The sequence below is a fragment of the Anas platyrhynchos genome, chromosome 15 (assembly GCF_047663525.1).
Source record: "Anas platyrhynchos isolate ZD024472 breed Pekin duck chromosome 15, IASCAAS_PekinDuck_T2T, whole genome shotgun sequence".
Classification (NCBI taxonomy): Eukaryota; Metazoa; Chordata; class Aves; order Anseriformes; family Anatidae; genus Anas; species Anas platyrhynchos.
The window spans coordinates 11,412,916-11,434,593 of NC_092601.1; the positions used below are offsets into that span (position 1 = coordinate 11,412,916).

General features: G+C 36.3%; 1 protein-coding gene across 3 annotated transcripts in view; it reads right to left on the reverse strand.

The window, feature by feature from the left end:
* SMG1 (SMG1 nonsense mediated mRNA decay associated PI3K related kinase) overlaps positions 1–21,678 on the reverse strand; it is a 65,483-nt gene that overhangs the window by 37,072 nt on the left and 6,733 nt on the right. For 2 of the 3 annotated variants that reach the window (XM_027468827.3, XM_027468828.3), the window contains 11 exons: positions 19,075–19,238; positions 14,992–15,147; positions 10,339–10,475; positions 6,480–6,538; positions 5,629–5,842; positions 4,802–4,927; positions 4,624–4,696; positions 4,114–4,211; positions 2,370–2,543; positions 1,195–1,419; positions 467–568 (listed from right to left, as the gene is read on the reverse strand). In XM_027468827.3, the coding sequence (XP_027324628.1) occupies positions 467–568; positions 1,195–1,419; positions 2,370–2,543; positions 4,114–4,211; positions 4,624–4,696; positions 4,802–4,927; positions 5,629–5,842; positions 6,480–6,538; positions 10,339–10,475; positions 14,992–15,147; positions 19,075–19,238 (1,528 nt within the window). The remainder of the gene's footprint in view (positions 1–466; positions 569–1,194; positions 1,420–2,369; positions 2,544–4,113; positions 4,212–4,623; positions 4,697–4,801; positions 4,928–5,628; positions 5,843–6,479; positions 6,539–10,338; positions 10,476–14,991; positions 15,148–19,074; positions 19,239–21,678) is intronic. The other variant, XM_027468829.3, reaches the window with a different exon arrangement.

A 21,678-nucleotide genomic window follows, 5' to 3' on the forward strand; every position in this document is an offset into this window, starting at 1 on the left:
CAACAAGCTTTTTTTTTTTTTCCCTTCCCAGTTCTCTCTCATTGTGAGGGTAGGGGACAGCGAACAGCCAACCACCCAGCCAGGTTAAGCCATAACAAATCATAAAATATATTAATTGCCAACACAGAATTAAAAGCTGTGATTCTTTATCTATGAATAGCCCAGTCTGGTACTCACACCTGTCTTCATCTCTCTGTAATTAGGTACTACTCACAGAATCTGTAGATAGCTTTATAGACCACCCACATAGTGCACACCAAGTACGAATGCCACATGATCTACAGACCTCTCTATCTGGTATGACAGTAGACTTACCAATTCCTTATCAAATCTAAATGCCAAAAGCAAGAACTAGCTACATCTGCTTTCTCATAGCTTATTTAAGATGAATAGGATTTTCCAGCTTAAAAAAATACATTTTAAATGCATTAAGACTGTTGTAATACACCTGTAAAGTCACTCTTACCTCTTTTTCCTTATGATAACGGAGTACAAGTAGTTTAGACTCTGGTATAAATAATTTCTCTACAAACGAAGATGGTAGCTTTGTATTTATTTGTTCAACAATCTGGAGATAAAACACAAAATAAATACTTATAACTATCCAATCTTTTTTATTACAACATAGATTATAGAAGTTGGATCAAAATAGTTTTTCTAGCCTCTGTATACTATAGTTTGAAAAAAGCTTCCCAATAACACTAGTATTTTGTATTTGCTTTCTCAAATGCACATGCAGAGAATTACTTTCAGGCTTTAACACGACAGCTAAGAGAGAAAATTGCTTGAATAACCTGCATCCATATGGGCTTTCAAAACTTATGGCCTACTTTTAAGAGCTATGTTTTCATTTCTCAGGTCACGGCATAAGCAGATATACAGTAGATAAATAGAACATATTAGCACTAAGGTACTGAAATTCATCAGATGGGGGTATCAACTGCAGAGACTGAAAGTCAAGCAACGCAGAGGAAAAAAGCACTCATACTAAAAACTAAAAGCCATAACAACCCATTAGCATAAACAAGCTAGCAACATAAGCTATACATTAAAGAATTAAAGCAGAAGCATTTCTTGCTTGTGGTCAGGAAGAGTTTTGAATAAATATATATAAAACATATGCAGAAAAAAACATTTTGCATAAAAAATAACATTTTATAATTATAACATTAATAATAATAAGTAAATACAAACCAGTGTCAACAGATTCAGGACTGAAATGATATAATCAGTGCCACATGTCTGACAATTTTCCATTTGATCTAATCCATATGTAATAACCATGTCACAGTGTATAGTCATACTTGGATCTAGACTACCAAGTAAAACACCAACACATTCATTGGCAGCTGTGAGTACTGCTTCAGAGAAGAACACTTGGTTTGCTGCAGTCACACATCTCATTACTCTGTACAGAACCTAGAAAATTAAAAAGAACACCCCTAAATTAAGATCAATTTAAAAAAGAGTAACTGCTTGCTATTTAATTATACGGAACTTCCATTTGATATCCTATCTCATAGTATCTGCAGCAAGCTATATTCTGTTAAAAGAATATTCTGAATAACGTACATCGTGGCGTCACACCCCAAACGTGTAAAAAAATAAATGTGCCTTTGACTGCTTGATTTCTTACTCAGTTAAGGGCTTAGATAAACCTTCTTGCATCACCAGAATCCTCTGCAGATTAAGCCAAGTTACATAACTGTCTTGGCTTTAATTGGGAAATCCATACCATTATTTATCAGAGAAGTTTTTTTTGTCCCTAACAGAACTCTGTAGAGGAATATATTCCAATTGTGCAGCTCATCCATCAACAGCCACAAGATTCTTTGTTTAATCTATTTGGAAGTCATTTACACACTCTACAAGTCCTGTTACAGAAGTATAGCAGTGACTTTTCATGTTGTACAGTATCACATAGAATAATGAAAACTCAGTAAAAGTTCTCTCTAGAACAAAAGGGCTTTGCTGTTATATTTGGCTTAGATGCAATTTCAGCATGAATAAAGTAAAAACTACATTTTATAAGTTACACAATTTGAATAAATGGCAACAGTATCGTTACAAAGGCAAGTAACACAGACACGAACCCTGCTACACAAAATCAAAATGCCTACACAAAGTTGTTGGTTTCTGCGACGTATGATTCCAAAATGCCACTGTCACAACGTATGTCTTAATATTTAATACAATTCCCACAGCGTATTTCTTCAAGGAAATACATTTGCTTAAAGCTGAGAATACACATTTATCAACTATCAAACATGCACACAACTCAACAAATAAACTCAACAGTAAAAAAAACTGTCATTGAATGGCAATAAATCATGTCAGCAACAAAGAAAAACAAAAGCTTGAATTCTTACATCAGTTACATATGCTTCCGTAATTGGAGGTCCTCTAATTGGGCTGAAGCGTTCCCCAATACTCCTCACCACAGTACTGAACACCCGAAGAAGCGCAGCCAGTTTAGGCAGGGACACTGAAGGAGGAGGAATATCTTCATCTACTGATTCTCCAGAAGCCACATGGCTGAGGTCCTACAATGCACATGTTTTATATATCAGTATACATAATTAGCAGTTATAAATACTTCTGATTATTTTTAATCACAAATTTGATTTTTGTATGTCTATTTCCCAGACACATTATAGATACTACGAAGTTGTAAATGTATTTAGACAACATACCTAACTTCACAGAGACAGGATAGAGGCACACAAAGATAAGCAAGTCACTGAACACATGGAATTCTATTCAGTAGTTTAGCTGCTGCAACAGAGTACTCTTAGGCTATCTTGTAAATGAAAACAGAGGTTTATTTATAAGCCACTGTAGCATGTTCTGCTGCAACAGTTGCCTGCACACTTTTACCACTCTCCCAGACAATTCCCAGCTACGGGCTGGCATCGGGATGTTTGCGAGGCCATTCCCAATACACTGTTTACGTGCAGCCACCTTCATCTGGAGACTGAGTTTACTACCAGGCTATCTCATGCCAGCTGGCAACAGTGCTGGGAACCTTCCCAGAAGTGCTGATCTCATTACGACAGATATTGTCTACCCCTCTGCAAAATAAAACACAGTAGCTTGAACCACCTTCTCCGTGATTTAAGTTAACACGTTACCTTAAGGCTCTTCCACAGGTAATATGCACATTGTCCAGTTCAGTGGACAAGCTGATAAGCACTGATTTACTGTGCTAACTTAATAAGCTAAAGGCTAAGTGCACATATAAGTACAGTAGCAGAACTGAATGATTTATTCTGCTTTTAGTGAAACAGACTGCGTAGGAAGTACAATCTTACCCATAGAATTTGCAGGTAAAAACAAGGCAATTTCGATAGCACTTCTGTTAACATATAGACTGTAGCACAATCTAGTTATAAGCATATATACATGAGCACACATACATTAAGATCCCTTCCAACAGTCTTGGTTTAATGACAGCTTCATACAACAGAGTTTATATTAACAAGCAAAGGTTACAGTGTCAATGCAAAGTATCTGTTAATTTAATATTTTTTAAGTTTTCTAACAGGTTTCAAAGCTCCTGTTACATTATTTTCTGCACAATATATCCTGTTACTTTGTTTAAAAAACAGGTTTACCATTAAGTATGGAAGCATTAAGAATCTCTTTCCCCACCAATAGTCACTTCTTCCAACAAACTCTGAGGCAAAATGTCTTCAGGTTTTTAAAAATCAAAGTATTCCTGTTTTACTAATTACTTTGATATACCCAGCTCCCCAACCTCATCAGGTAAATATGCATATTCTTACTATAGGCAATTAATAATCTAAGTGCAAGGAAAGAGCCTCAAGTTGGGCCAGGGGAGGTTTAGATTGGATGTCAGGAAGAATTTAGTCACAGAAAGTGTTTTGGCATTGGAACTGGCTGCCCGGGGAGGTGGTGGAAGTATTAGCCATCCATGAGCATTGTCATTCTATGTACTTTGAATACGCTCTGAATTTGATCCTGTTTTCCCCAGAAAAATTCTGTAATTTCCTCTTCTACAAATGTAATACATCCATAAGTCACATTTATGTATTTCTTTAATAAAATTTGTAACAGTAAACTCTGATGTATATATAATAAAGCCTTATTTACCTCAGCATATGCTTCCATATCTTCTAAAAACTGACCCAAGAGTGTGGTAGAAAAAGTAAGATCAGCCACCCAGAAGGGCTCCAAGCTCTGCAGCCACCCTGTATCAAAATACCATGCGGATTAAAACAGGGGTACAATTTAATATATAAAAATGACATTTTTGTAAAGTACAATATCTTTACCACAGCATATTCTGCAGGTATATCAAAGATAAGCTCATTTTTTCATAGTTTTTGAGAATTAAGACCCGTAAACCTACTAAAAGTTTTTAAGGAGTCACACAAAGAATTGACGTTTATATGTAGTCTGAATAAACATCCAATTTTTCCATCTACAACATGGAATGGCAAACACAAATTTACTAAAACATTAGGAACAAAATGTATTGTTACACAGCCAGAAACTCATGTTGGTTTTGTCAACTTCCACATAAATAGGACCCAACCTGTGTAAGTAAACCCACACCTACTGCAAGCCAGACTGGACATGAGCAGCTCTGGACAAACTCACCGGAGACCTGTTGCGTCAACGAAGGTTTCTGAGTGTGATCTATATGCCACCCAACCAGTATGTCCACTGTGTCCTGAAAAGCAGTTTTGGGGAAGGGAAAAAAAAGAAGGCTGGTTACCCAATATGTTACAACAGCTTTTCTAACTAAGAGAAAATGAAGATGACATATTAAGCTTACCCTAAAATTGGTGCTGAAAATGTGTGGGTAACATCGGGACACCAAAAGTATGCACTTGACACATTTGCACAGTAACTCTGGTGTATCCACATTTTCTAGAATGGACTGCAGGCTAGTCATTACAAGCTAAAAAGTAAAAGCAAAGCTATTAGACATTTCACTTCATTAACACACGTGAAACAGTCACAATGTAAAGACATGGATTTACTCAACATTCAACATTTTTTAGCAAGCTACTTGAAGTCAAACTTCTCAACACTCTTTTTGCTGGGAGGAAAAGAGTAAAAAGCATCACATATAGAGCTTCAAAAGAACCAAATAGTTGTTTCTGAGTTTGTTTCTCCTTTCCAGAACCTTTTTTGGCTCTGGAACTAAAATATTAAACTGCAGCACAGACCTGAATGCAGTTCTACACCCAAAATAAGACCCTAGAACTAAATCCATGGGATCACGTATGCATGCATCCTGTTCTGTCCCAGATCCAGGAAAAATTCAACCTAGACACTACAAATAGGAGGCAGCAAATCAAAGCAATTAACACACTGTGTAGCATTCCACTTGTTTTTTTATGTGTTTTTGTTGATGTTTTTTTTATTATTCTCAACAAAATTCTTCACCTTGAATCTGCAACATACACTAAAAAGTATCATTGAATTACGTACTAAGACCTGACATTTTCTTCTAACAAAACCATTCAAAATTCCCTGCCAGTTTTAATTATACTTATGTCAACATAGTATTACCTTTTGTTCATTTTAGTTTAAGAGTTAATTTAAGCATTGCACTGGAAAAATCATTAATATTCCTGCTTAAACTTGTAGTCTTACCTGCATTAAAGATGAAAAGGCTTTCTTTTCTCCTACAGTCTCTAGTGCTTTGTAGGTTGCACACAAATAAAGAAGTTTAACTTCATCTTTTGTGGATGAGCTGAATTTGCTAAAAATCCATTTAAAGATCTTCTCAGCCTCGTAGCTCAGAGAAGCACAAAGAAGGCCAAGACAGCAAGCTCCTTCCTGTCTCAGTTCTTGAAGCAATTTGCTACTGTATTTTTGGGGAGAGAAAAAAAAAGTAGAGTCTCCAGACATTAAAGCAGAACAGAAAAAATCAAGAACAAATTCAAACATTTTCTCAAGCAGAAAAATACATGCATAAATGAAGTTGCTTCCCTCCAATTTAGCTGCTACACTGACTATAAAGTTAAAATAAAAATGTGAAATAATTTTTCAATGATATATTATTTCTATGAAATAAATCAATTTAAGTAAAGAATAGAATAAATTGGCCAATCTACTTGCAACATGCTATTCAAGAAAAAAATCTTGTTGTACAAAAACCTTAAGACCAATTTAAAAGCTAGATTACCACCGCAGCATAATACTACACCTAACCAATTAAACGTAGCTGAGAATTCATGCTACCTACAGCATAAAAGGTGACACGTGTACAATAAAATTCTCTCCATGAAGTGTACTCTAGACAATATAACAGTATCTTTGGTATGCCTATGAGTCTTAACTTTCCTCCACTTCTGTCCCATTAATAATTTTTGTCATGCCCATGCAAATTAATGCATCCTTTAATCTTTTTGATTTTTTGGAAATCAAGAACTTAATGCCATTGTTGTTTTTTTTTTTTTTCTTCTTTAAAACCTCTAAACTGCTTAAATTTTCTAGCTTACCTTTCATTGAGTACATCATGAATGGCAGTCAGAATATTATCCAGTTGTTTAACTAGTACCTATAATATAGGATACATAAAAGGCATAAACATCATAATGCTACAATAACTTGTGCAAACTAGGTCCTGTTTACACCCACATTAAGAACACCCCTGGCAATTCTGTTTGCTAATAGAATGCTATTATGCTTTCCATAGCCACTGCAGACTAGGAGGAACTATATTAAGCAATACTGCAATATTATCCTACATGCTGTATTTCATATTTATTTCCAGTAGCCACGAAAACACACTGGCAGCCTGCTATCGAGTCTTGTTCTAAATTTAGTTCTTGTTAATAACATTACATCATAAACGTACAACTCACCATACAGCTCATCAGGAGCGTCTCCTGAAGACCTAGTCTACATTAGTAACTGAGTGTATCAGCAGAATATTTAATTGATCTGATAATAGCCTAGAGTATTAGAATTTCTCCTTAGGCAACACTTACAGAGAAATGGAGTACTATTTTCTAGGGATGAAACATTACTGATGAACCACTAATTCTCAATAAGCATAACCAATTTTTTTTCTTAATACACACTGAAAAAACAATAGAGGTAAGTTGCAAAACAATACATTCAGCTACAACGCTATTACAAACAAGGTACTATCAAGAAGCTCTTTTGACAGGTTAATTAAAAGATCTGTTCTCTTTTGTTTAGAAAAACATCAATCTTCTAACACGGTGATGTTATTTAATTTTTGTTAAGTTCTGAGCACTGGGAGTGGGGGAGGTCCACATACTTGGCCCCTCAAAACTCACACAGACATTTTAAAAGTGTGCCTGATGTCTGCAAAAGAGGCTACAAAAAGAGAGGGGAAAAAAGACATCTATACAATTTAGAAGCTGGAACACAAGGGTATTACATGGCAATGGCACTGCCTAGTTACTTTTACTACTTCACTTTGTTCAACACACCTACATTTTGACCCCAAGACCAACAAGAACTCTGTTAAACTAAATTTAATGATGTAAAGAACTGCAAGAATGACTGCTAGGTTAAGAACCATCCTTTATGAAACATTACGCTCAACACTGTGGGATCACTTGATAGCTGATCTTGTTCTCATTAGCTAGCTGGGAGAAGTTTTAAAAAGTTTTTGTGACAAACTTTTAATGTTCTGCCTGCTTGTGAGTACAAACTTTGTCACCACCAAGTTAGGCATCAGAATGGCAACTCCTGCATGTCCCCAGAAATAAAATAAAAATGAACCTAACTTACAAAAAAAAAGAAGTGTTTTGTGAATATAAGAACAATTGTTTTTTAAAAGAATAGATTTTGAAAACATTTACTTTCCAAGCCCCTGTATTAACAAAGATTTTGTTTCAAATCGAAGCTGGACTACTAGCTAGGCTTGCACATGGTCTGTCTGCTTATGCCTATGTGCACAGAATCCAGATCACACCTTTTGGAAAACAGAATTGCCAATGGTCAATTAACTTAGAGTAACAGAAATAACCAAATTTTAAATATGGATAGAAACAGTCAACTTTTGCAGACAGATTTTAGACAGACAACTAAGCTATCACAGCACTGCCTACAAGTGTGTATCAGGGTATTTAAACTTTTACTTTAAACTCCTGCTTTCACATGGGTAACTCTTAAAGTCATTGTTCCCCCCCCACCATTCCCCTCCCCCAAAAATAAAAGGAGAGGTGTCAGACAAAAACCTCTTAATACTTTACTTCAAGATAAGTAATATTAAATATTCATATCCACACTGGGACATACTTTTATACCCCCTGTATCCTTCAGAAACACTTGAGGATATTAGAGTTCAACAACCCATTAAAAACAGAGGTCTAATGAAACAGACTGACTTTGTTCCTCCCCTACAAAAGAGGATCCACATACAGAGGTGTTTTTTTTATTTTCTCATTTTACACAATGCCAAAAAATCATGGGCTCCCTTTCAAGTTTAAAGGACTTGAAATATATATATTCGCCACCTGGAACATTACATCCTAGTATTTTCCAAAGAGCACATTGTGTTTCTCCTCAGATGCTTGATAAACATCAGGAATCTTTAAGGATTCAGGGCTTCCTTATGTTGCCAATATTTATCAGTATCTACTAAGATGATTACTATAACCAAGATGACTGAAAAGCAGAAGCCGGTACCAAGCAATTGTTTTCAAAAGATGCTGCAGTTACTTTTTAATACCCATAGACAGAGTTTAATCTCGCAAATTTCAAAAACAGATGGCCAAATAGATAAGTATGCATCAATTACTGAAAAACATGGGCTGCAACTGTCACACTTACACTCCTCCCACTGTAAAAGTATCTTCTACATAGATATTGACAAATTCACTGCCTTTAAAACATCAAACCTGTAGCATCAAATCTCTGCAACACTCCCAGTGTCAGAAATTGTTCCTCTGTCCAAAAGCAACTTCAACGGAAGCAAAGTGTTTTTTGTATCAGCAAAGCCTTAGTGAAGCATAAGCCAATGATGTTACACGCAACAGACAGTTTAACAAAGATGCTGCCATCTTCCTAGAAAAAAATCTAGAAAAAAATCTGTATTTATGAAAATTCTGCAATATTCCTGTTTTTTAAAAAGCAAAAGGTAGACCTGTGCAGTGTCAAGAGTTGGACTTGATGATCCTTAAGGGTCCCTTCCAACTCAGGATATTCTATGATTCTATGATTCTAAAACGAGAAGTAATTTCTTTTCCATGAGATCACAGCTTTGCTCATGAAAACCAGTAACATGCTATCAGTCTTGCAACCTAAATCTGGACAAATACCCATTACAACAGCTGACTTGAAATAACCGTACACATGCCTTGAACTCAAATTACCAAAAAGATGTCATAGTGATGTGAAGCCTCCTACTCGTTCTACCAGTCTCCATCATAGCTATGAGCACACACTATGTCACAAACTCTTCCTGTTGAACAGCTATTGAGAAAATATTACAACAAAACAGCACCATTCACTTCTCATGTTCTCGGAAGTTAACCTCTACTTGCAGTACCTTTGTGGTTCAAAGGCTGACAGGTAATGGTCAATTAACTAACTGACAGTTAATTGCTTTGAGCAACTTTATTCCAGGTGAGATTCAGATTTAAGTGAACATTACTGTAAGACTAATTATAAGAAGACTCTTCACTTGAATATAAACCATGGAATCAAAGTATTTTTAGTATTTCCATTCTTCCTCTCAAGAGCGGATATTGGCTTGTACCACATAAATAATCATCCTTCCAAAAATGAGGTGTCATATTTACTCCAAAGGATTAGACTGACTCTTCTTTCTTGACCAGCATACAGGAAGCTACTGAAAGAAACATCGATATTCATCTGAGGATGCTACACGAATCAAATGGGGATAGTATGCTCCTGGATAAGACAGTAAGAGAATTTCTCCTGTAACTCTGTTTTTGTATACATTTAGCCAGAAAGCTCAGTAACTATAAAATGAGCTATGCACGAGACTGTAAATATATCCGCGCATTTTTAATTTAAAATACAGAAACAGCTCTTGAACAAGATAACAGCATGTTTGGTTTGCTTGTTCCTTATTTTCTTGGTAAAGGATCTAGAAGGTATTTAGAAGACCAATCAAAAAATCAAACAAATGAATGCCAGATTTACTTCTACAGCTCACATACTCAATATGGCAGTTTGTCTTAAATAATCAAACAATAAAAAGTTTACTGAATGCCAGAGAATGAACAGACAATCCAGGAATACACTTTCCTGGATTGTATATAAAATATTCCCCATAAACATACCCCAATACTCAAATTTTAAAAACACAGTTTTGTAAAAAGCTCCACTGCTGGAAAAGTAAAACCTACTAACCAGTTTGTTTTCTGGTTGCTGAATGAATTCTTTCAGTTGCTTTACAGTAGCCAGTCTTCGGTCTCTGTCGTCTTCCCGAGTAATCCTCCGAAGAAGATTTGACAGTCGAGACTCGTCAGAATAAGACAACGATCGCTCTGAAAAAGAAAAGACAATTATTTCTTGTTTCTACAGTGTTCTATCAACAATAACTATATTGCCTGAAATGGGCATTTACACACTCAATAAGACTTTAGTTTATTAGCTTTTTTTCCTAAATTACTATAATTTGTCTTAAAGCTAATATGAGGAAAACAAAAAAAAACAATTTAGCTACCAAAATACTTCATCTCTTCCAGCAGACTGACTAGCACCTGACTAGAATGATTTAACCTCATCAAGGTTAAAACAGATTTCTAGCTGAACATATGAATAAAATAGTTCAACAAATAATATTTAAAGCAAACCTTTTGGAAAAAAAAGAAAGCAAGCTGTTTCTTGAAGCAAAGAAACAGATTTAGGCTCAAGCGACCACCAAGAAATAGCATTTTCTCTGTCATTTTGGCACAATAAAACAGATTACAGTTAGTCTTCTGATACCTAGAAGGGTTCTGCTTTGAAAAGGAAAATATATACACTTGATCTGTAGAGGAACAGAAGCATACATCTGTGCAAAGGTGCAGTGGCTACTCATTAAATCTTTTACTTTAGCGGATCATAATACAGGAGAACTAGCAGCATCCCAAGAAAATGGAAAACAGCATCTTAAGAAAACACTTCCTGCAAGTTGACCAGCAGAGCTACTCATACTAGTGAAGAAGGTCACAACCCGATTTCCCTGATTTAGATACCAATTGCATTACATTCTTCCTAAATTCGTATGAGTAACTCCTCTCCCTTTTTCACAAGAAGGAAGCAAGGTTTCTTTTCCAAAGATTGACATTAGATATTTTTGTGGTGATAAAGATCAGAAGATTCATGGAACATGAAGATTTTCTTAGTCACTGTGACTATTATGAGAACACAGAGGGCTACCACAGATGACTGATCTCTGCTATGTAACACATCAGTCATTCCCACGAGAATACCTTCTGCATTATGGTCATGAAGAATATTCTCAACCTTACTTCCAGGTCTTTATTTTTTGAATTTTAAAAAAGTACATGAATAAAATCAGCTTTAATAATCGGTTTCTCACCAGGCATCAGTTTAAGCAATGAACTTTGAAGACACCTGACATTCTGAAAGATTAGGGAGGCTTAGCAAACATTAAAATAGCAAGATGAGTATGAGGATCAAATATACATTTTGTTCCTAGCTAGAACATCTACATAAGACATGCTGAGATGTTATCTGACAGGTATGAAAAGAGCTTGTTTCAAGATGTTACTGATTTTACAGAAGACTAAAGCATTCATATCCACTGAGGAAGAATTACGTTTATTTTCCCTTGCTTTATCTTGAACCTGCAGTCTTTGGTAGTGGAGGAAAAGCTGCGTGGCTGGTGAGAATCACACAAGGAATCATGATCAGAAGAGACATCTTCTGAAGCTATATTTGAGGTCTTCCTGAGTGATGTTGCCATCCCAAGAACAACAATCCACACTAGATGATTGCTTGCATCTGAGGATCACCTTTTATTTCAGCCCAGAGTTCAGCTAGCAGCTGTAGCTGAAGGCTTGCCTGCCAATGGTCAATACATAGACGAACTTCAGAAAAGGGGAGCTGGACTCATATGGGAAAAAGAATTCAAATCAGCCTTGGAAAAGAAAGAAAAGGACTGCTACAAAGGATGCAGCATGCCCAGTGGTGTCCTACATCTATCATTTTCTTGGTAGGTCACTAGACCTTTAGGGAAAAAATTATATTTGTTTTGAAAGTTCAAATGGAATTGTTTAGAAACAAAACATGCATAAACGAGAACGAAAGTTCTTTAAAAGCTTGGTTAGGGTGGAAATTAATTCAGACTACAGTACACATAAAATGTGCAACTGGTATCCATAAATAATTCCATGCGAACAGTCTAGTAGGAAAATATCCTGTCATACATTAAGCTTTCATTCAGTAAGCTGAACAGAATCTACACGTCCTTCACTGCTACACTATCCACATATGAAGCCTCTGAAAACAAAACGATGAATCTATTCTTGAACAACTCAATGCACTGACAGCCCCTCAACGCAGTCCTCTCCTCTTCAAGAAAACAGATGTGGCTCACGAGAAAGAGAAATGCCTACTCTGCAGCGTCTCCAGCTACACTCTGCTGAACGCTACCCTGGACCACAGTACGTGTCACCTGCCTCTTCTTCAACTCCCATCTTGTGCTGACCCCTGACACTTCACAAGCACAAGGGAAAGTACACCAGCACGAGCTGGGTTAGGTCACTAGATACTGCTCTTGAAAGGCAAAACAGGATACAGTGGTTTGGAAGATACTGAAAGCTAGTATTACTATTTTTTTTATTATTATTATTAATAAACAGACTCTAGATCTTCGCAAGTTATCTCCTATCCCCTGAAAAATGTTATTTGGCTCTTCAGTTTTAGAAGAGCCAAATTTTTTGTTACTTTTTTTCTGAATTAGTCCAGTTTCCATGAAGCCTTGAATTAGTTAAATCCACATCTTGCAACTTTTTAGGTGTTGTCTTCTCTGTGTTTATCTTTTTGCTTATAATCTCTTCATGGAAAACTATCTAATTTATTTTGAAAACATTGCAGTGTCCTACATTAAAAAAAAAAAAATCCTAAAACCAGAACTGTATAAATAAACCTACCAAGGTTACTGGTAGAAGAGAGACATTTCACTGCTGCTAGAACAAGACATCCTGTTCAAAACTCTCTACTAAAAGCAGTTTTTTTTTTTAAATCAGTTACTGCCTGATAAACATTGACATTACTCCATAAAACAATAACCATTAACTGTCTGTTGAGCCATAATCATGACCTAAAAAAAAAAAAAAAGAACAGAAGAGAATACAATAACCATCAACATGACTGACGCTATCCAATCAAAGCACTGGTCAATGAACACCTGCATAAGACTTCCATTTTGTGAAAAATCAGCAAAGTGTCAGCCATACGACAACTAACTCACAGAAGACAGCCATTTATATTTAAACTTTCTGAATGCACACACCTATCAGACAGGAAAATATACAATTATTTTCAGAGATCAATATAAAATATTTCAGAGATCCTGTTGCAACATAATCCCAATTTACAGAAGCTATCAAAAAAATCAAAATGACTTACTGAAACCTAAAAGCATCATGAAGACACCCCAGTTAACAAGGAGACTCAAAATCTGACATCTAGAGAAGGACAAAATACATATACGAGCATACAAGTCATAGGTAGTGACTTCAGCCATACAAGATTAACATTGAAGAGATTGAAGAGTTGCTCACATACACAGAACACTGAATTTTCTGCCAATACTAACAGCAAATTCCCCCACAATTCCATTACTATAAGTATAATTTATACTTAGTTCTGTTGGACAATTCTCTTTCCTCTGCACGTATGTGACTTAAGACACTAAGTACACTGAAAAAAATTAATGTGAAGATATCAGAACAGGATTACAAAACGAGAATTTAACCCATTCCAAAGATCAGGCCTCTGCAGCAGTCATGTCACTGCTTGCACCTCAGTTCCTCCACCTGCAAAGAACACTGAATAGGCTTTTCTTTCACCTCTAAAATGTAAAACCCCACATCCCTGTATGTTTAAAAAGTATCTGGCATAGAGTAGTCATAGTTTTTCTGTCAGTGGCTCAGCTACCACTTATAAATTATAAGTGATGCAATAAATGACAGTGCTTAGTCATAACTGAGTTTCTATTTTCTTTCAAATGTCCTTGGAACAGTTTTTAAGAAACAAAACAAAAAACAACAAAACAAAAAATGCACTCCATGATTTAAACCCAAACTGTGGGAAAAGTAAAGCCTTTCTTCTCAAAATACATGCCCAGCATTCTTGCACCCTCTTGCAAGACCCTTCCAGGTTCCCTTTCGTTTCCTCCTCTTCTGCCTCCAGCTCCTCCCTGGTCTCTAATCTTCAGCTGAGCAAGAGGTAGCACGAATTGTGGCTGGTTCAGGAGTACACATGCACTGACTAATCAGCTAGTACGATGCGATGACTGTTGACCTGCAGGCCAGTGAGAACAGATAACGGCTGAGCTCGCCGTTAGGCATTTTCCCACACTAGGGACTCTATTGGCGACTTTTTACCGAAGCATCAATTTTCAACAAATCTAAGAGCATATTCACTGTCCTGGAGCCCTTGGTCTCTCTGCCAAATTTGGCCACATTAAGGTATCAAAAGCTTTTAGAAGGAAATTGAAAAACTGATAGTACAAGCCTTCTAGGTGAGAGGTCTAACCCATGCAGGAAATCTTGGTGTAGGGAACGGTTAATATACCTTTCTTTTAGCCTTTCTAGAATTCCACTTCTTACCTTTACAGAGAAGTAAAACAATTTAGAGTTTTTTTTTTCCCTTTATGTTTCTTTTAGAAACATTTCTAAAGATGACAGTTTCTGTCAACATCATCAAATTGTACATTACAAAAAAATCCACATAGGTTGCCTAACCATAATCAACTTTTCACATTCTGAACACGAGAAGTTGCCAAAGGAGAGCCACCTTTTCTGGAAAAAATTGTAGAATCCTTACCCTGTGATTTCCTCATGTCTTTTGTGGCTAAAGCACGATTCCCATGCGGAACACTGGTAAAATCAGGATTGGTCACATTGTTAACTCTCAGCTCTTGCCCCAACGACTTCCGACCATAAGTATTTTCCCCAGATCCTCCATTGACACTGTAGCCACCTGTGGGAGAAGCAAGGTGTGATTAAAACAGGCTAACAAACTACACATTTAGTAGGGTAGCATGTTCTGAGTTATTCATTCATATGCAAAGCAACAGTCCTAACCTCTACCATATTCTTTAGTTTCCCTTTTCACTTTCACATGCAAAAAAAATTTATTTTTTTTTTTTTAAGTTTCCAAGTCACACATTTGGAATTTGATCATTCTTTCATGAATATGAAACCTCACTGCAATAGCTTTTTTAAAAAATAGTGTTGTTGTTTTTTTTTTTTTTTTTTTTTTAATAGATTTCACTGTAGTCGATGTTCTTATTACTTTTCACCTTGTATTTTACAAGGCCTTTCACATTGACCTGCTATTAAACAAGGCCTAGATGTATTCACTTATTTCCTCTTTGATTATGCAAATCAAATTTCAATTCTGTTTTCATTATAAATTCACAACACAGCAACAGTAAAATGGCCAAAATAACAGAAAGCTTTGAGAAAGTCATGGATTATTCTAATGACGACACCCAAATTGAACAACTTTCCTTGAACACACAACAGTCAGTATTTTCACACATTAATACTGACATTATCATAAAAAATTGTATGCAATCCTACATTCTCCCACTTGAGATAAACATAGTAAATCTTCAGTAATGATACTAAATAGTAATAAGTGTGTCATTTAGAGTAATGCAATCATTTTTACTCCTAGATCCCCAAGTATCTACATACTCAAATGATGAAACCGAGTTGTTTTTTTTTTTGGTTTGTTTTTTCCCTCCAGTCTGCCACACCACTTTGAGGGGCAGGTCCTTCCTCCACACTGTGGAGAAATGAAATTGCCCACTGAACCTCTTCAGTACTTCCCTCAATGTGTTAGAGCTCACGTTTGTGGCCAGCTGCACAGCCAGCTTTCTAAAGTGCCCTCCCTGCTTGAGGCAGTGAAAAAATCACCGAAAAAAAATGAAACCTGGAGCAACAAAAGATATGCAAGACTTCTTTCAAAAAAAGGTATTTCCACAATTCCACCTGCAGTGGTACATAAAAGTAAGCCTGGGGGGCAAGGAGAGGTGGCTCTGTGTAAGAGGAGGCAACCTTCTGAGACTGAAGGATGGATAAAAACATCCAAACATCAAGGTGAATCTGGACTTTAGTAGATGTAAAAAAGAAATGTCATCTTGAAGGCAAAATTTTTGATAAAAAGAAGCTGAGAACGATCAGTAGAAGTCTGGGCAATTTTACACTCACAAAACTGCCTTACCATTACAGAGACTCCTATTCAAAATCTCAGTTATAGTTGGTTACACCTACAGTAAATATAATTTATGTTTATTCTGATTTACAACATTAAACTACATTTTTAAACAAAGTAGCATGTATGCCACCTTAACATTACTTTGTGATAACAAGCCAACACCACCCTATGAAGAAAATGACATCTAACAGCAATAATAGTATTTATGAGTGTAGAGAAGTATATCAATAGAATTCAAAGCAACAAAGAAATTAATTTAACTGGAAACATCAGATAATCATGCATTCAGAGTGGAGACAACTATCAAAAATATACATGCTACCAAGTACAGACAGAGTTCTTGAAGTTATTTCATATACTCCATCTAGTGCACAAAAATATCCCAGTTGCTTTTGGATTCTTGCTAAGGAATTGGTATTTGCTACAGTATTTCTGACATTATTTGAAATGAATTAAACCAAACCTACATTATCTCTTGATGTATACATAGTACATTTTTGGTAACAATATCAAACATAAAATTGCCATTTTTTGAATAATTAGAAACAGCAGGGCAATAATTAGGTTTCTAGGCATTAAGGCTGTAAATATCACATTATTATTCTCTTCAGACAGTTATCTGCTGGTCTGAAAAGTTTTTCAAAATCTTTAATTAAAATTACTCTTAAGTTAAATAACTCAATTTAAATATCAAATCTGAGACCAACTAAGAATACAATGAGCTATGTCACTTATTAAATTTAGCAGAAATACACAGATACCACAACATGGATACTAGTTGTTGTTTTTTTTTTCAGTAAGGATGAGTACATTATATAGCAATAAAACCAAAAGGCAGAAAAATGATGCTGAAAGAGAGAATATCTCATCTTTATAAGCAAACCCCAGGAGCCCTTTGATATAGTTTAAAAAACTTAAATCTGCAAATTCACCTGTCTTATTTTGTAAAGTAAAGTAGAGAAGACAAAGGGGAGAGATCTAGCTGCAGTCTTCCACTAATTAATGTGAAAGATGGTTAAAAAAAAAAAACTTAGAGATGCAGAGCAAAAGGACAGGAGTCAACAGTCATAAATTGTAACAAGGGAAATTTGAACTGGATATGAAAAAACAATTCTTTACCAGGAGAACTAAACAGGCTGCTAAGGGAGGGTGCAGAACTGCCCAGCCTTGGGGATTTTCAGAACAGAACTTCCAGAAATGATCAAGTTGGAAGTAATTTTTATTTTCAATACCAGTAATTGGAAAAGTTTCTGAAAGATTCTATGTCTATTATGACATACTGTCATTTGGGAGAGAAAAGCTACAAGTTCTTAAGATGAAAACTCCATGTTGGCAGACTCCAGCAGAGTAACTGAAAATTCTCAGTTAAAGGCACTACTCGGCATCTGTAAGCTTACAAGTTTCTCCCCAAATAAAAATGAATTAGAAATACCTGAACTCTGGTTTTACAGTACAGAATATCCTAATCATCTCTTTTCAAGTCACAATCAAACAAAATAGCTGAGATAAGGTGCTGAGCTAGCAGAGCATGCCCTGTAAAATACAGTACTTGAGGGAGAGGGAGGTACATTTTCTTCTCAGCTGGCACTTCCCCAGCATCTTCACAAAAAACTACCTTACTGAATTCGTATAAGCCTTACCATTTCACTATACTCCTACCACATTTCTAAGTATTTAAGAATAACCTAGCATGTTTGAATCACAGTAGAACTCTCCACATTAGCAAACAGACTGATAAATAAATGTATCTGCTTTCTAATAAGTTTCTCTGCTAGGAAAAGTTTCTGAAAGATTCTATGAAGCTCTGAAGGTTCACAAGGTATGCATATAAACAAATACCTGTTTCATGCTCATTTATCCTACTCACAGAACTTATTCCTCGTAAAAAAATAAATTAGCATCACTGCACTCGGCTGTGACTTTCCCTGAGATGCAGAATGCAGTTGTTTACAAAAGTTGGAGTAGACAAGATGGGGGAGTGTAGATGCTTCTGAGGTTCCAGAACAAAAACTTCACACTAATATTACTCTGAGATCTGGAGTTCACTGATCCTGCATGTCTGAAGAAAACGTGGCCTAGGAAGTGATTGTACAAGTAAAAAAAATACTCATATTTCATCTCTGTATTAGACTTCAGAATACAGGTTTATTTTTCATAATGGATACTATTTTAAATTTTCAGCTGTTTTTTAGAGAAAGTAGTCCCCTCCTCCCCAAAGAAAAGAATGGCAGAAAAAAAGTAGAAGTTTCCATTCACGACAAAACATAGATCTGATCCCCAAATTAAGATTCCAATTTGCTTCAGTAAAGCTGCAAAAATTGTGTATCTGAGTAGTAGACCATTTAATCAGGCAGCCTATTTTCAATACCAGAAGCACTAGACACTATGCAGGAAAAAATTACAGCTTCCAGACCAGACATACCCAGAATACTACTCCTCAGGAAAACGTGCTTAATCTGCTAACATACTATGACTTCTCTCTTATTCTACTCTTAATGCAATGGCATATTGTCTCACCACTCACATCAGCCACAGCTTTTCTTTGATCCCTGATAAAAGGGGATTGTATCAGCTCACTGCATTTTTTTTTTAAAGGAAATAAGGTTTCTCAACCATTTCAAGTTTACTGCCTTTCTCTGAATGTCCCCTCGTTAATTACACATCAAACAGCAATCTGTGTACCTTTTTCTTCATTCTGTATGTCAGTGTGGACTCTGATATCATCGTGTCTTTGTCGAGACACCACAGCTGAATTTGAGGGTTGTAATCCATAGGAGGCAGAACTGCCCCGATCTCTGGATGAGGAGTATTTTAAATTGTCCTGGTCAGCTGATGCACTGTCAGTTCTATAAAGAGAAAAATATTTTTTTTTATGTATGGGTATAACAGGAGTGGGATTCACATTTTCACTTTTAAAAGCAACATACTTAAATGACAATCCCAAACGCATCTTCCTGTGTTAAAAAATGTGCATGTCTAGCCTGCTTTTTAAAAGGTGACCTTAAATTCACATTGGGATTAGAATTGATTAATTAATACAACCGCATGCAAAGAAAATGCACTCCAGTGTGTCAGTGCCATGTGTCAGGACATTCTCAAGTATATTTTCAGTTAGATGTCCACACAAGATATAAGGACAAGTTACTTCCAGAAGGGAAAAATAAAATACAGTTAGGAATAGCTCTATACCACACTGTCTGCCGTTTGTGGAAGTCATTACTAATCCACAGATGAACATTTACATAATACAATATGGGCCTTAGTGAGCAATGCAAAACCAGTTAGTAAATGGAGGTGTTACCAGCATGTAACTGATCATCAATATAGAAATAACATACTGAGCTTTTGCAGGTTTTTTTGGCAAAACAAGAAAATAGGCTTTACTGCGGAAAAAAATGTAATGTAAATTAACAGCTGTTATCCTTTAGAACAACACCTGCAAATAAGTGATTTTTAAAAAAAGATCTGCATGAAGCTTAAACAACTCGTATCAGAAAGCCAGTTATATCCCAGAACAAACTTACAAAGGACAAGGTAAAAATTATCAAGACAACTGGCCTTCCTGGACAGACCAAGTGATTTTGTTTTTAAAAATACCATTACTTTAACGTAGTATAGCATTCGTATGCACGAGATTTCAGATTTTAAAATAAACCAAGCACCGTAAATTCATTCTTTCAAGCAATACTGGAGGTTTTACATTAAAAACAGTAAAACAATGCCATCCGAAACAAAAATTGGCAGAATTTTGTACATCTCAGATATACCTGAAAGCACACTATTGAAGTTACAGCAGTTTGTGCGTTTTGTTTTTTAAGCAAACTCCAGAGCTTTGGATAGCTCATACGGTTATTTAGCAAAAAGCAGGACATGTAATTCCTTTTTGCTGCTGTAAATTCACTACAAGTTCTTGGGAAAAAAAATATTTCATTTTTACTTTTTAAAAGAACACTGTGTTTAGAACCAGTAGCAAAACTCGGGGAAAATGAATTAAATACATCTCAAGGCCAAAAGGGAAAAACAAAGTGAGATAAAGATTTTTGAAAGCTACTGGTACTTCAGCTATCTCAAAGGCCTGCTGTTTTCAAACACAGCTCTTCCTCTGTACGACTGGAAGAGTAACATCATGAGGGTTCATATTTGCAAAGACAACTGAAGAAAATCTCCAGGTATTTTACTACCCCTTTGAGAATGTTAAAGATGATATACTATCAACTTGGATGAGGGTTCAAAAGAAGAAAACTGTACTTCTGCCCTTTTCTCTGAAGCATCAAGTTCAGATCCCAGATAAAACTTCCACAGTGAAAGGCTGACCCTAGGTTCGCTTGGCAGGTGCAATTGCCTTTTGCTCTTTCAATACAGACATTAAGGCTATTTTCTTCATTCAGCAGTCACCCTGGCATCACAGCTACTGGTCTGTAGACCACTTCCTGGGACTACTGCATCCAGCAGGCTGCTCCACTGGAGAGGCAAAGCCTTGCTGCAACTCTTGGCTCGTGACAGTCAATCAGGATTGCAGAAATACAGCTGGACCTTCATCACTCACCTAAACTATGTTGAACAACCAAATTCTCCAGGGTTTCTTCAAATGGTATGAGCTTTAACTGTGCTTACAGCATGTACACGTTCTCCTACTAGTTACACAGCCCCCAGATTTTTTCCCTGCACTAAAACCTCGAGGGACTCCCAGCCCACTTTGAGGAAGGGCAGTCTCTTACAGAGAACTCAGCTTGGTTTAGCCTTTCAATGAAAGGCATGGACAGATTTTCAATTAATAAACTTAAGTACTGATGGGTTCTTAATAGCATACCTCCCTCCCCAAAGAGCATTGCTTTTTTTCTTTAGGGTGATGTGCTGTATGCTGTATCATCTCCAACTGCCAAGCACAGCCTGCAATTCTCAAGGCTGACCGCGAGCTGATGAAGCATTCAACTCCAGAGACTGCGTACCCCAATCAGCTAGAGGACAACACGTGTTCTCAGCTAACCTCGGCACTGCTTTTCAACAGTCTGTAGTATTTCCCATTGTGGCAAAGTACATAAGGGCATTGTTTCTCTGGGAAGAACTCCACACTTAATTAGTCCTGTCTTTGGGAACAGATTTCTGCAAGCTAACCAGCTCACAGCTCGTCACCCCACCAAAAAGGTGAGTAAGATCTTATTTAAAATACATCTTTTCCCTGCCACATATCCCTGTAAGATACACTAGTTCCCACCGAAGACATTTTTCCCACTACAACAAACGTGCAGCTTAGATAACCAGCAGTTTCTGCCCTTTCTTTACGAC